The sequence below is a fragment of the Balaenoptera acutorostrata genome, chromosome 14 (genome assembly GCF_949987535.1).
Source record: "Balaenoptera acutorostrata chromosome 14, mBalAcu1.1, whole genome shotgun sequence".
Classification (NCBI taxonomy): Eukaryota; Metazoa; Chordata; class Mammalia; order Artiodactyla; family Balaenopteridae; genus Balaenoptera; species Balaenoptera acutorostrata.
Genome location: NC_080077.1, coordinates 17,048,063 through 17,064,517, shown reverse-complemented (window position 1 = coordinate 17,064,517; position 16,455 = coordinate 17,048,063). Strand labels below are relative to the sequence as shown.

The window sequence follows — 16,455 nt, the reverse complement described above, 5'->3', positions numbered from 1 at the left end:
TCTTTTCTTTTTTTAATTAATTAATTAATTTTTGGCTGTGTTGGGTCTTCGTTGATGAACGCGGGCTTTAGTTGCGGCGAGCGGGGGCTACTCTTTGTTGCGGTGCGCAGGCTTCTCATTGAGGTGGCTTCTCTTGTTGTGGAGCATGGGCTGTAGGCGCGTGGGCTTCAGTAGTTGCGGCACGCGGGCTCAGTAGTTGTGGCTCACCAGCTCTAGAGCGCAGGCTCAGTAGTTGCGGCGCATGGGCTTAGTTGCTCCGCGACATGTGTGATCTTCCCGGACCAGGGCTCAAACCTGTGTCCCGTGCATTGGCAGGCAGATTCTTAACCACTGCACCACCAGGGAAACCCCTGGTCCACTGTCTTGATTCATGCTAATGAGCCAACCACTTATCACCACCGTTTTGCACCATCAGTGCCAATGTTGACACCATCAAAAATACAAATAACACCTTAGTATGATTATGAAAATAGTTTTGATCTTGTGGACCCCTAAAAGGGTCTCAAGTCCCACCAGCAATCTGTGGACCACACTTTGAGAGCCACTGTGCTAGATTAAGTGTCAAGTACAGAAATTCTTTTAAGCACTTGAAACCACCAAGGGAACTCTATTTGCATAAAAATATTGTTGGTGGTTGTTGTAGTTTGCTCTTCAACTCTTTGAAATGGAATTTTTAAAATCTTGGTCAAAAATAATCTTCTGTTGACAGTTTTGGATGGGCCAGTGCTGTAATACAAGTTAGGAAATACATCTTACGGTAGAGACATATGCCTCCTGTCAATATCCAATACGGAGGGTCTTCACCTCCTTCATGTCATGAACCGCTTTAGCAGTCTAGTGAAGCCTATGGACCTCTCAGAATAATGTTTTTAAATGCATAAAATAAAATACTTAGGATTACAAAGAAAACAAATCATATTGAAATACGGTTATAGCCCCAGACCCCTTTGCGAGGGTGGGGGAGTGTCTGTACTCTGTATTCCAAGTTAATAACCACCTGCTTCCCTCAGTCTTTACTGGCAAGGAGAAATAGCTAGGGATGACATTTGTTTTTTAATGCATTTGTTTCCATGTCAGTTGACATCTTAAATCCCCAAATTCTGACTATCAATGAGATAGATTTAGACCTAACAAGTCCAGAGCAAGAATGTGGAATAAGGAGAATGATTTTCTCCTCCACCTTCTATAAGACTGAGCAGCACATGCCTCCTGCTAAATCCTGACTCTTTCTAAAGGAGAACGGTCATGGGCTGCAGACAGGAAGATCTTGGGCACTGTCTCCCTAATAGTCTAGGACTACCGAGAATTCTCTGATGGGACTTTCTAAAATTTTGGTTACTCTTTTTGAAAAAAAGTAATTGTTTCATATCAATAACTCCCTTCCTTTTCTCTGCTTCTTAAATCAAAGCAGCATCCTTAGGCTTATTGTATTTTGAGAAACTATCTAGCCCTTCGTGCTAAAAGTGAAGAAGCAAAGAATTTACAGTATGGTTACCGAAAGAGTGAAACCAATCATAACCCCCTGGGGAAATTTTCCACTCTTCTGGTGAAAGTTTTGTGGATTATTGAAAACAACTCATTTATCCACTTCCATAGAAGAGAATGTTGGTGCTGATAATTGAAAACAGCTGATAATCCAAAAATCAACTGTATTTAGCCTTGGAATTAATAACGGTATTCTAGCATTATGACCTCCTCTGATTGTGTTTTTCTTGGGCTAATATTGAAATGAATTCTTTTTTTTTTTTTTTTATAAATGTATTTATTTATTTATATTTATTTTTGGCTGTGTTGGGTCTTCGTTTCTGTGCGAGGGCTTTCTCCAGTTGCGGAGAACGGGGGCCACTCTTCATCGCGGTGCGCGGGCCTCTCACCGTCAAGGCCTCTCTCTTTGTGTAGCATAGGCTCCAGACGCGCAGGCTCAGTAGTTGTGGCTCACGGGCTTAGTCGCTCCCCGGCATGTGGGATCTTCCCAGACCAGGGCTCGAACCCGTGTCCCCTGCATTGGCAGGCAGATTCTTAACCGCTGCGCCACCAGGGAAGCCCTGAAATGAATTCTTATTCTTTGACTTAAGGGTGGAGAGGTAAGTTGGTGATTTGAAAATATCCCAAGAATAGGAAGCCAGCCTGCGATTTTAAATTTGCCACAAATAATCCACCAGGTGGCTATTCACCACTTCGTTAGTCAAGGGTTTCACTGTGGTCCTAGTAAGTCTTTTCATGAAGGAAATCATGCTCCCTATAAACCACAGCTCTCCTTCCGGACCCCACTACTAAGCTCTTTTAGTTTTCACCCTGCTTCCCTTGTGTTTCTCATTGCATAGCTTTCCTTCTAGGGGTGAGCTGAACTGTCAAGCTCTTGAATTTCCACGACTACTTTATCCAATGTTGCTGAATCCTTGATAGCCCTTAATCAATGCATTCAGAAACAAAACTGCCTATTCACTCCTATGGTTCTCTCACCCAGTCAATTCTTAGTCACTCATGATTCCAGGGTCTTAAGAAACTGAAATTCCCAGTTCTAAAATAATCTAAAATAATCATTCTGGCTCTTTAGTTTCAATTTCTCTTTATTAAACCTGTTGTGGATTCTTTATGACCTTCTGAGTTGGGACTACAGGGCCACAGAAAGGAGAGGCTGTGAGCCTAAAGAAATCTACAGACATGTTGTTTATGCCCTGCATAACCAGAAGTTGAAAGTGTGACTTTTGTGGTTAGTTTTGGCCTCTTAGGCCAAAACTATTAGACTATTGGATGTGAAAGAAAGAAAAGGGAATTCTAAATCTCTTCAGCTGGGAAGGCAAAATCATCAAAATTCTATGAGGTTAAGACAGTTTCTGTGGCTTTTAGAAACTTGTGTGGCCCAAAGAAGTCATAAATAATTTTTATGGTGTAAAACCCTTGAAGAACGTACTTGGTTTCCCAGGAATTCCTGCCATTCTTACACTCACAAAGTCTCACGTCGGTGGAGAAGCTCTGTTGGAGCCTGGTTTGTCTGCTCAGTACTACCTCCAGGAAATACTGAACTGTGTGGGGACTTAGCCTACCCCTGAGGCTTCTTTTAACAGGTGAAATGAACAGAAATGAGGTGAGTGATGCATTTCTTTCCAGTCCATAATTCAACTTTGAAGTAAAATCTGCAGTGGTCCTTCTGATCTCTGGCCCAAGTTTTACCAGCATCTTTTCTTTCTGGTGTTACACGGAAAGCAGTCAAGTTAAAATGTATTTCCATGGTTTTATTAAGATCTAGAGTGGGAAAACTGTAGACCCATAAGATCCACTGGCAATCCACTCAAATGATATCATACTACCACCCCACAGAAAGCCCACAGAGTGGTGACCTATTTTTCTATGTGACTAGGTAGGAGAGAGGGCGCTGGATCTCTCCATAAACCTGACCTCCTGCTTATTTTAAGGGCTTGATCAGCATCTCAACATTAGTCGTGCTAGGAGGACAGAGAGTCCTATTGACTATGCTTCCAAATAGAATCAGCATAGCCCCCTTTGGCAAAGATTGCTGCCATCTATGTGCTGGGCTGAATGCACAGGGCAGAATTGCCCACAGGGGGCTGGTTAACCAAGATAGCACTTTCAGAGCTCACGGCAGAGCTGCTGGTGGCAGAGGTCCAGCCACATGGCTTTTCTGGGCCTTGGAGACTAGAATCACAAAGCCCCTAAATCATTATTCCTCTAAGTGGAGCCCACATCTGGAATGTACTTTTTCTAGCAGGGAGTGGGTTAGAGGTCATTTAATGACATTTCAGTCCTCCAGATGTCTACTAAAAAAAAAGTATCCGTAATGATATATCTTCATCCACAATATCATTTAAGTATTTTTTTATTAAAATGCACCAGTACTTTCATTCTGGATTTCACTCTGCTGCTGAATTTTTTGTGATGTTGTTTATTGAAAAACAGCACTGTCTTCTGAAAGCTTTTACCAGATTCCCATGGTGATTTGCTAGGCATAGCACAATTCAAATTAAAATTTCATCATCTTCAAAGGCTACTTTTATGAGCTATAAAAGAGCACCTGCCTGGCCCTGGGTGGGTACCGTCATTACAGAGAGGAGACATGAAGCTTTTCTTCCAGAAGTTTAGAGTCTATATAATGCTAATAAAGAAAATGTAGAGTGAAGATTATGCCATTTTTGTGTTCGTGGTATACTTCACATATCGGAACTTTCGGTGACACACTTGAAGCAATTAAAAGATTCAAAGCAACACCATTATAATAAAGTCACTGCTACAATATATTAATATCTTGCAGCGTCTGTAAGAATCCTCAGGAATCACACTGTTTGAGGTCTGGCTTAAACTGTGCTTTGGCCCTATGCCTCTGACATCTTCAGGAAGCAGAAATGATCACATTTCAATAAACATGTGACCTTGCTTTGGCATGGACTTGACATTTTACCAAGCTTCTTTCCTCTGACTCAGCAAGGTGCACTCCCCATATCCATCACACATTTCTGCACTCAGTATTCTTTCCAATAGAACTCCCTGAAGGAAAAAAATCATGAACAGCTCCTACAGGACCCCCAAGCGAGATGGTATAGAGATTTCACTCTCGCTTGGCCCGAAACACGTAGCAATGATAGATAGAATATTTAAAAAGGAAATCCAAAGAGCGTCCCCATGCCTGGAACAATACCAGAGTGATGAGCCGTGGTGAAATCACAGGCCAGCTGAGCTCTGGTCCAGAATGGGGGGCGGCGGCAGCCAGGCACTGGGCTCCCTGTCAAGATGGGGCCCAGCACCAGGCTCGGCGCTTTCAGGGCCTGAGGTGGGGCGCCACACCTCCCTCACAGTCAAGCAAAGAAAGCCAAACAAAACGGCTGCTGACCTGTCACTGGGACTGTGGCTTTTAAAGGGTAGACCTAGAGAGGTGGTAGAAGAAAGCCACAGCCTATGAACAGAATAAACAAAGTTAAATTTACACTCAAATATTTTAGAGTAAAACTGCAGGATATCAAGGAAAAGGAAGAAAAACAGATGACCAGTGAAGGAAGCAATAATTAGGCTGATAGCAGATTTCCCATCAGCAACAGTAGATACCAGATGATAGCAGAGTAATATCTTCAGAGTGCTGAGGGAAAATAACTATCAACCTAGGATTTTATATCCAGCTACACAATCACTCTATAGACTTTTTCAGACATAGAAAGAGTTAACCATTTAACGACTTCACTAAAAGGATCATTAAAAGATGGATTATGAGGAGAAGTAAGGAAGGTGCAGGACACAGGATGCAACAGTGAATATAGCCATTGATTAACACATGTTGGTAAAATGAGTTAAATACTGAGTGCTACGAGTTTTTTGTGTTAAAAAAGGATTTGATTTAGACAACATTGATAAGGTGGGATGGGCAGTGTTTAATGGATAATTAAAATTGCTAAGATCTTTCCAGATTCAGGAGAAATATAGAAAAACCAAATTACTTCAGACTTTACTAGAAAAAAATTAATCAAGTTTGAATGTTAAACATTTTTATTTTTTTTTATTTTTTTCTTTTTTTTTAAATTAATTAGCTAATTAATTTATTTATTTTAATTAATTAATTTATTTTTGGCTGCATTGGGTCTTCGTTGCTGTGCGTGGGCTTTCTCTAGTTGCAGCGAGCGGGGGCTACTCTTTGTTGCTGTGCGCGGGCTTCTCATTGCGGTGGCTTCTCTTGTTGCAGAGCACGGCTCTAGGCAGGTGGGCTTCAGTAGTTGTGGCATGTGGGCTCTAGAGCACAGGCTCAGTAGTTGTGGCACATGGGCTTAGTTGCTCCGTGGCATGTGGGATCTTCCCAGACCAGGGCTTGAACCCGTGTCCCCTTCATTGATTGGCAGGCAGATTCTTAACCACTGCGCCACCAGGGAAACCCAAATGTTAAACATTTTTAAACGACTCTTCCATCAACTCACCTTTCTGACCATTCATTTATGAATGATTTCTTGAAATTCTGCACCTCTCCTCAGTACTTCTCAAGTAATGAGAGTATTTTAAGCTGCATTGTTATCGTTTGTATTTTTTAAGCTGTCAGAACCACATATCTGGGGGAAAAAAATCTTAGAATGTTAAAAAGTTTAAGGGTAATCGTGAAAATAGTAGAAAGAAAATCTTTAGATTCTAAAGCAGAAGAAGAAAGGCAGGTGGTATTATTAAAAACTTTAAAAACCAACAGAAAAGAAAAAAAGCAAAGAAAAAGAATAGCAAACAAAACACAAAGAAAGATGCAAAAATAAATCCAAATATATCAATAATCATAATAGAGATAAATGATTACATTCATCTATTAAACAGGGAGAGGGAGTCATCTGTTGAAAATAGAGACTGGAAGTAAAGGGATGAGAAAAGGTCACCATTTAAATGCTAAAAAAACGTTTATAAGACAAATTTTAATATAGGGTAAGAGCATTAATAAAAAGGGACACCACATGCAAATAAAGGGAACCACTACCAAGAATACATTCTATATAAATGTTAGTAAAGTTACATTTTGTAAACTACAAGTAAAGGGAGACAGGCACAATTATTTGTCAGCTACTTGAGGCCAGGGTGCTTACCATGATGCCTTATGTACGGTAGATGCCTTAATTCATAAAATAATTAAAGAACCTTGGCATTGGTTTGTTGAAGATTTCAGCTTGAATTATTTAAACAGAACAAGCAGCCGATTTTGAGCTACCCCAAGTTAAGAATCTCTGAAATCAGATTGCATTTGATCATATTGTGGCATCACAGATGTAAACTTTATGAGAAAATTCTAGTTGGAAGCTTAAAATTAGAATCCCAGGTGAAGTTTATCTTGTGTTTCATTTCTAATCAAGAGCACTAAAGGATTGATAGCCCTCCTCTACCTCTTTTTCCTGAGTCTCCCTGCAGCTAATCACTGAATTCAGTTCTCATAATTTATGATTCTATAAAATTTATGCCTGAAATTTTTTGTCAAGATGGACTTTCATAAAGTGTCCCACTTGTATAAAATTTAGGGTATCCAGTGGTTTCTTAAGTAACTCCCACTGGAGCTAGCCTCCGCTTAAAGATATTCTTTGTGCAGATATTCCAGACATTATATGTAGAAGGAAGGGACATGATCATTAGCCAAAAAAACTATAATTATGAAAAGGAGTGACTGATAATGTATTCCACTTTTACTTTTGAAAATGTTTGTACAAAACTGGGTTGGGCACCGTGGTTTTACACTAGAATCTGTAGACATTTATTTGCCTAATAAAATAACTGCACAATCTGGCAGAATTCTGCATACTTGGCAGCCCTTCCTGCCCAGGAGCCTGGAACAGCATTGGCCCAGCAGGTGTGGCTTTCAAAACGTTCAGAGAGTTGAATTCGGGAAGTCTGCCCAGCACCCCACCTGTGTACAGTGTGCCTTCCTGAAGGCCACGTTCGTGCCCAGCTTGTCATAGGTTCAAAGGGCCTCTATTCATTCACAATTGATAATGAAAACTAAAATAATCAAGGGATTGACACTATACACCAAAATTATAATAAATTAAGTTTCTCTTCAATGAAAGATGCCATGCATTTTTAAAGATATTTTTGACATTTAGAATATAGATACTCTATAGTGTTTAACACTATTGTACACATAAGAAACCTACTCTTCCCCTTGCTAGCATGGGCTTGGTATCCCCTCTTTCCTTAGAGGGTGAGACAGGGGGAAGAATAGAACTCTCAGCAGCCTGGACCCTGGGAAGGAGACGAAGAGGAAAAATGTTTTCTCATATTTTTGGTTTTTTCCACAAGGTGCTCTTTAATCATACGACCCAAACAGTCATGACCCAGCTAGTAAGATCCGACTTCCTGGGCCCTACAATCAGAATCACCTGCTTACATAGGGCAAAGGGAGGGGCGGTGTGATGGGGGTCATGCTAGCTGTTCCAATATCCTGAGCCTCTGCGTGCTGGCCTGAAGCAGTGATTTTCAGATTTAGAGCCTTTTTATCAACTGAAATCTTGTACGGAACCCAATACATAAATAAACCCAGGCAAAGCATAGCTCTTCCGGTTTTGGTAGGGCTGGGGGTGCTGGAGCCCTGCCCATCTGGCACAGCCCTCACCTCACCATGGACCGTATGTGTAGCTCAACTTTTCCTTTTACTGGAACTCCTTAAATCTCTCCTTTCTGGGCCCAGGATGAGCCATAGGATTGGAGAGGGCTTGATGACGAAAGATCGTGGAATGAATGAGAAATATACTAGAGACTTCACTTATTTTGTCGTACTAAATGAACAAAGTCCCAGGACCACTCTCAATTTGGTAAGAAGTGAGAGGATTTTTTTAAACAGGGACTCTGGATGCTTAGGATGCTGCAGACCACACTATGTAGGTTGTATGTGCTTTGTCTACTCAGAAGGCTCACCAGGAGTTACCTTGAACTTGCTGTCAGATCCTGAATTCTTCTCCAGCTTCTGGAGCCTTCCTTTCTCTACAGGTGGGCTGGCATATACTAACACCCGTCCTGCCAGGAATTCCGCCAAAACCTAGGCCTGCTATGGGGCCAGGGGAGGAGGCAGAAGGAAATTCCAGGCAGGGGACCCGGATGAGCCAGGCATGGAATGACCGACTGGCCCAGTGTTGAGGCCCATGAAGGGCAACCAGGTTCTCAAAGTCACCAAGGTTCCTCTTCAAAATGCAGGATGGACCTAGAGTCTGTCCTACAGAGTGAAGTAAGTCAGAAAGAGAAAGACAAATACCGTATGCTAACACATATATATGGAATCTAAAAAAAAAAAAAGGTCATGAAGAACCTAGGGGCAAGATGGGAATAAAGACGCAGACCTACTAGAGAATGGACTTGAGGACACAGAGACAGGGAAGGGTAAGCTGTGACAAAGTGAGAGAGTGGCACTGACATATATACACTACCAAATGTAAAATAGATAGCTAGTGGGAAGCAGCCGCATAGCACAGGGAGATCAACTCGGTGCTTTGTGACCACCTAGAGGGGTGGGATAGGGAGGGTGGGAGAGAGACGCAAGAGGGAAGAGATATGGGGATGTATGTATACGTATAACTGATTCACTTTGTTATAAAGCAGAAACTAACACACCATTGTAAAGCAGTTATACTCCAATAAAGATGTTAAAATAAATAAATAAAATGCAGATTACTAGCCTTGTCCGCAGAAAAACCTGTTAAATCAAGCTCTCTGTTAAATCAAGGTAGGGTCTGGGAATTAGCATTTCTTAACAGGTGCCCTACTTGATTGTTATTGCCACTGCCCTGTCAGTAAGAGTCCTTCAAAGCTTTTGAACAGAGGGGTGAAGTGGATGAATTTGCATTTCAGCTAAGTTACTGCAGCAACTTTGTGTAGAATGTATTCAGGGAGAAGAGATGAAAGGAAGAGATACTAACTAGCTGCAGAGGAGCTGAGCAGGGGCTGAGGTGTGGAATGGATGGGAGAAGGCAGCTCAGAAAACCATTTGGGGGTCAGGCTGCAGGGTCAGGCCGCTGAATGACGTGGCCAGTGAGGGTGAGAGAGGAACCAGGAATGACCCCCACGGATCTGGCTGTAGTGACTGGGGTTTCCTTTGGGCACTGAGGGCCCTTTGGCATTTGACAGGTGCGTGTTATTCATCACAGTCTATCCAGTGAAAACGTTACAGGAGAAAATCAATTGAAGGTGATTTTGCTGTCCGATCAAAGTGGAAGAAGATGAACCCACTAAGAAAACCTAGAGGGTGTAAGTGTATGCTTTTAAAAACAGCACAGTTTAGAATACATTTCAACCAAAATTGGTCTTTTTTTTTTTTTTTTTTTGTAGTTTTGGCAATTAAAAGGACTCAGTTATCTGGAATGTTTGCTCCTAGAGAATATCTCATTTCCTGAATAAATTAAGAATATGGGGAAAGTGGGGTCTTATGTTTAAACCCAGTCTTACAAGAGGGCCAGTCTTGGGCAAGGGAACACTTTGTGGGGTGCCATGGTAGCTGCCAAGATCCAAGGACCAGATAAGCAAATCGTAGATCAAGCACTGGCAAGCAGTCTGGCAAGCGGGCCAGCTTGGCTAAAGTATCACCGTCATGAAGATCTTAGAGCAAGTCTTAAAATAAATATGAAGGTTTTCGTTTAAAACAACCTTATCCTAGAAGCACTGCATGGGAAGAAAAAATGAAATTGCATAATCATTATAAACTATAAATGTACAAAGAGAACTTCAGTATAAAAAGGTGATTGTAAAACAACACAAGATAGCGAAGCCTAATGCCAAAAATAAAACCATTAACTCTGGGGGAAACCGTATGGCTCTGGGGGGGACTGGAGCAGAGCACCGGAGGAACAGCTGTGTTGACACTTGTCACATTTGGTTGCCCAAGACACTGAAAGGTCATTCACTGAAGTTCTGGGTTCCAGTAAGAGTGGACTGTGTGAGTGGCCAAGAGCAGCTTCCCAAAGCCCCGCGTCCTTGAGCTGCCGGGAAGCAGATCAGTGTTCACTGTGGCCAAGCCGTAGGCAGCTGAGTGCGTGGGTCTTCACAGCTCGTTTCCTGCTTCCGCTTGGTCTTACATCTGAGTCATCTTGTATTTATGTCCTCCTGTAGCATTTCCATAAGATGCTTATGGCCAACACCATCCATCAACCTAATGGGCTCAAATGGAACTCTTTGAAATCTCCTGCGACGTGCCTTGCTCTAAGAAAGGAAGAATTGTTAACAGTAATTCTTAAACTAGGAATTTATGTCTTCCCATAAATTGACCTTGAGAGGTTATGTGTGGATTCCAATAGAGAAACGTCCTTCCTAGGTCCCTGCAGTCCTCAGCCCTCCCCATCCCCATCAACTGATGCCCTCTGCCCCCTCCTGCGAGCCCCAGGCCAGAATCAGGGTTGTGTGTCTTGGCTTGTTCCTTCTGCCATTTTCTCATTCAGTCACTGAGTATTTATTGCACCTCTGCTTTTTCCAGGCAGAGTGCTAAGTACTGGAGATGCAGTGAGCAGGCATCTGGGCTCTCCTGGAGTCACCACCTAAACAAACAATTACACAAGTTCTTCTTAAAAGGCCACTGTAAAGTGAACTCGGAGAAGCGCCTGCGCTGTGAGAGTCTCTGCAGGAGGCTTTGGTGGGCTCAGTTGCCCCGCCCCTCGTGTTAATGCAGGTCTCTGGGGGGCTGACTGTGTGTGGGGCAGATCTCTGGACACCCACTAAATCACCACCATTTTACTCAGCCATTTGCTGTGAAATCTCGACCTCAGAGGACAGACCCTCCTGACCACTCTGGCCCTGGCCGGAGTCTCCTGTGCTCTGCTTCTCACCCAGCTCCTAGCTCCCTCCCTCTGACCCCAGCCCAGTTCCTGGGTCGCTCTGACCTAAGGCTCAGGTCCCTGGGGGAAGCCAACTGCCAGAGGATACCTGGAGGGTGAGGGAGGAAGGGAGGTCAGAGCATCCTCATGGCAAAGCCTGGTCACCCTCTATACAAGTTATAGTTTGTTTTACAATGTGTAGATCTCCTTAAACTTTTCTGATGATAAAACTAAAATACATATATTATAATTAAAGCTAACATTTCAAAAACAAATAAAAGTTCAATGTATTCCCATCTTCCATTACATCTACCACCATAAATGACTTCTTTTAACAGTTTGGTGTTTATCCTTCCAGATATTTTTGTCCTCATGTAAACACATTTTATTTTTATGTTGTCCTGCATGTTCATATCGTCCTATAATTGACTTTATTTCATCTGAAAACTCGTCACAGACACTTTTCAGGACAGTGCATGTAGATCCTCCTTATCCTTTCTGGGTGCCCAGTATTTCACCATAGGACGATGCCATAACTGCTCTGTGAATCAGTCCCCCATTAATGAACTGTAAGTTCTGCCACGTTTTGTTGTAATAAATCTTACAGCAATGAACAGTCTTATACATACATCCCTCTGTGTCAGTTTCTTCTTAGAAAGGTATTTGGGGTCTAACATCATGCATTTTTAATGGGTTTTCATATGCAATGAAGTGCTCTTAACCGCCCTCCACTTCATGCATGGCTGGATGGGCTGACGTACACCATTCCATTTGCTTCTAGTATATTCCTCTCTGGGAACTGTGCACCTGTGCTTCCCACAATAGGCTCACATGCTTAGCTGGGGTGTGTTTGTTCCTGAATCTCTTTATTCCAGTTGAATTTGTTACTGTAATTGTGTAATTTATTTAATTGGTATATAAACCAAAGAAGCATGAGAGGGAAAAGAAAAGGTTGTTGAAAAAAAAAGATATTTAAGTTATATTTTCCAACTCCCAACTTGAACTAAAAAAAAAACTTTTTTTTTAGAGAAGTTTTTTTTTTTTTTTAATAAATAAATTGTTTATTTATTTTAAATGGCTGAGTTGGGTCTTCATTTCTGTGCGAGGGCCTTCTCTAGTTGTGGCAAGCGGGGGCCACTCTTCATCGCGGTGCGTGGGCCTCTCACTATCGCGGCCTCTCTTGTTGCGGAGCGCAGGCTCAGTATTTGTGGCTCACGGGCCCAGTTGCTCCGTGGCATATGGGATCTTCCCGGACCAGGGCTCGAACCCGTGTCCCCTGCATTGGCAGGCAGACTCTCATCCACTGCGCCACCAGGGAAGCCCTAAAAAAAAACTTTTTATGACTAACAATTTACCCTAATCATATTAGATGCAGTGGCTTCAACTGACTCATAAACTCCATTGACCATAGGACCATGTTTGCTGAGTTATATCCACTCGTAATTTGCCTTGCCAGTATTGTCTCTGAAAAAACATCCCATAGCTGTTTGGTTTGTTTGTAAATTGGATTATCTTTTCTCTTTAGAAATACCTAAGAACCAGACATGTCTTATCTAGGGTATCCAATGTAATCTGCCTTGATGAAAGCGGATTTTTAGCCCTTCTTTTCATGTCATTGTAAGCTCTAGTAATGCTGACAAAGACACTGCACTCAACCTCATAGAAGAGAAATTTTCTATGCGGAAATTCCAGATTTTCTATTTGGAAGTCACAACTGTTGCTTTTGAAAGTGAGAGAATGTCTATATGCAAATATCCTGCCACTTCCTAACCTAATATAACATTAGAAATGGTTTTACAGCCCTTCCAAAATTTACAAACCCTCTATGTGACTATTGTAGATACTTAATAAGTATTTGTTGGACATGTGGATACACGGGGAAACACATTTCTACAGGATTGGCTGTACAGGGATCTCTGATTAAGTCTGAATGAATTAAGTCGTACTGAATTCATTCAACAAATATTTGTTAAGTGTCCACTGTATGCTTCCCAGTTTCTCATAACTGCTGGGGCCACAACTAGCCACAGTCAGTAGAACTGCTCCAAGATGCTTGTCATCTAGCTAGAGACTTCAGGCCACCAGGAAACGCAGAAATTCATTTCACTCAACAGAACAAGCACTCCGTGAAATGCTCTGACCATATGTGTACCTGGCCAGTGGAGCAGGCTGGTGCAAGGCGAAAAAAGGATTTCATTTCTTCTCATGAAATCCATCAATTCTCTACATCTTCTCAAGGCCTTCCCGTATCTTTAAAGTATCAATTTTACTTACACTGTATGACATTTGACAAAGCCCTGCAGAGATCGCCAGACATCTCACTGCTGTGTTTTCTCTTCTAGGACATCAACGAGTGTATTCTTGAAAACTATCCTGAGTGTTCCAACCCCAGGTTATTTTACATCATTCCGTATTTTTGTGGACAGCATCCCAGATGCAGGTAAAGACTGAAACAGGCTCATGACACGCTCATGTGGATAACAGTGACAGGAGACCCACCACCTGGCACTGAGTGGGCGTCTCCTGCGTCCCCAGTCTCTCTAACTTCTAGAATTCAGTTAATATTTACTGTTAATCTTTCAAGATCGCATTTGAGATTCTGAATGTCCTATAACTAAAGAAATTAACAAATCAAGGTCTGGCAGAGGCCTTGCGAACCACCCGTAAAGCTGTGTAACTGAAATGCCAACCAAACTCTTCTACACCTTTGATGTACACCCGTCACTACCCAGCCCATGAGATAGTAAAGCCCAGGGGGTGCACCCATCCTGCTCCTCTGTAGTGGCTGTGCTGCGTCCACAGCTGTCCTTGCCAGTGTGGTGTGTCTAGCTGGGTCTGAAACACTAGATGCTCACACCCAATATTCCAGAGTGTCTCTCTCCTGAGGCATACTTAGTAGAAAGAGAAGAAAGTACTTTCTAGTGATCCCTCCTCAGCCTTACTTGGTTACAAGACCTTCTTTAGCAAGTGACTTATTCAGATAGTAAGGGCCCTCAGTGTGGTCCACCCACCTCCTGCATCTGCATCCCTGGGGTGCCTGTTAGGAACCCTCACCTGATCACAGTCTCTGAGGTGAGGCCCGGGCATCTGTGACCACCTCCCAGGTGATTCTGGTCTAGCTACACTTGTTCTACTAGACAAATGTATAGCCTCCAGAAGAAATGGTAGTAACGATGAATATTATCTTTGCTTGGTGGAAAATAAACCCTGCTGCCAGAAGTGGCATTTTCCCCGAAAGGAGACATTGATTAGAAGGTCGTTGTGTTCCTTAAGAGACCGGGGGGGGGTGGGGTGGGGGTGGGGCGGTTGGTGGGGGGACACAGCTGTTTCCAAATTGCAGCTCACTCATTGTACTTTTTGCTTACCCTGTGCTTGCTGCTTAGTTATTAGGTGTGTTGTTGTTATTGACGTTCTGCTGAGTTAACCAGTTTGTTTACAGTCGGAATTCTGGGGCTAGAAGTGTCAGTTTTCTGCTTCATTATAAACTCCTGAGCTCAGGAGCCTTCCTCACCGACTTGTCCCCAGTAGTAAATGCCTCCTGCTTCACGGTCAGGGCTTCAGATCCTGGGAAGATTTGGGGCCAGTTGACTCGCTTTCTGTCAAAATGAGGGTATTTATTCCAAGAAACAAGATTCTAACTCCTTAAGTACTTTTAAAATTATATATTTCCCAATCTTGGGGCGAGGACTTCTGATGCCTTATCTCGTGATGATTTTCAAAACGCTTTCAAAATGTCACCTTGTTCCACCTTGATGACAATTATTTGAGCTAAGTAAGGATTATTAAACATTTTCAAAAAAGAATCCTGGCTTGCCCAAATTCCCCCAGATAGTCAACGCCAGCCAGGCCGGAACCCAGCTCCTGGGATCCCCATGCTGGGCTCTTTACATTCATATCAGTGTTGTTGGCTCAGAGATCTGCCTTACAAATAAGATGAGGCTGTTTTCCTTCCGTAATTGAAGAAAAAAAAAAAAAAAGGTTTGTTTTTAAATTCCTCAAAAGAATAAGATGATTAGTGGTCATGACCTGACACCTATTTTGATTTCTACAGAAATCAAAATCAGTAAGTTTCATATTTCAAAACTTCTAACTTTATGGGTTCGGTTTGGTCCTCCTATTAAAAGGCCATTCTAATCAGCATTTATTGAGACCTAGCTGCCTGGGCCCATTTTCTCTTAACAAACATTTAGGTGGGGCTCGCTGGGCCCTGGAGAAAGTGGGATTTGGACTTATGTGACTGGGGATGGGTGGGAGAAGGGAGAAGCTTCCAACATGTTGTTGCTGCATTTCGAAAACCAATCTTTGATTTCAAAATCATTTTTATATCCATAAAGGGAGCCTGGTGAGTGGGCCCTTGAAAGAGCAAAACTGAACGTGAATGAAAACTTCCTGCTTGTGGGGATTCTTGAAGAGTTGGAAGATGTGCTGCTTTTACTGGAAAGATTTTTACCTCATTACTTCAAGGGTGTGCTCAGTATCTACAAAGACCCAGGTAACTCCGTCTGTAAGCAAGTGCTTCTCTGTTTTGAGGCTTAACTCACCTTGAAAAGGACTTGGGAAATAAAGGCGTGAAATCATCTCTTCTGTTAGTGAAGGGGAGCTCCCCTGGCTTCAAAGCAAGGTTAGAACCACGAGATTTAGATACCAAAACCTTGAGCTTCAGGGCCAAACATAAACTTGCCGTGTTTTAAAGGCCGGATGCTTCCATTTCTTTCTCTGGAAAGTGAGATTGGCAGCGTTCCCGTCCTGGTGCTGGGGTGAACCAATGAACAGGCAGGTGTGTGTTGGAGTCCTGGGGGAGTGTGATGAGGTAACTCTGGCCCTACTTCCATTTGACAAAAGCAAATCCTGGCACATAGAATCCATAAAGCAGCACATTGAGAATACAATTATGATTTTACTCTAATAAATGGAGTGGTGTCCAAACAGAAGCAAGAAAGAGAGTGCAGCAGAGCAGTTATAAGGGTTGCCCGTAGTGTCACTGTAAATATCATTACTCTCAGAAGTCCATCATTTTCTCATTATAATTTTATCTTGAAAGGCAAACAACCTTGTTTGTTTCTTTCCTGTTCTTAATCTACTGCTGCCACAACAATACCTCTTCACTAATCCGTTTATGGTTTTGTTTTGTTGTCCGGAAATGGAGGGTATTATTCTGCTTTGTAGAAATGAGGCACAGAGGAAGGGCTTCCCAAACGCAGCC

The 16,455-nt window shown here is 42.5% G+C and overlaps 1 protein-coding gene across 2 annotated transcripts in view; it reads left to right on the top strand.

The window, feature by feature from the left end:
• Nucleotides 1–16,455, top strand: part of UST (uronyl 2-sulfotransferase) — a 294,146-nt gene that overhangs the window by 218,031 nt on the left and 59,660 nt on the right. For both annotated transcript variants that reach the window (XM_007196899.2, XM_057528045.1), the window contains exons 6-7: nt 13,595–13,692; nt 15,587–15,744. In XM_007196899.2, coding sequence (XP_007196961.1) covers nt 13,595–13,692; nt 15,587–15,744 — 256 coding nt within the window. The remainder of the gene's footprint in view (nt 1–13,594; nt 13,693–15,586; nt 15,745–16,455) is intronic.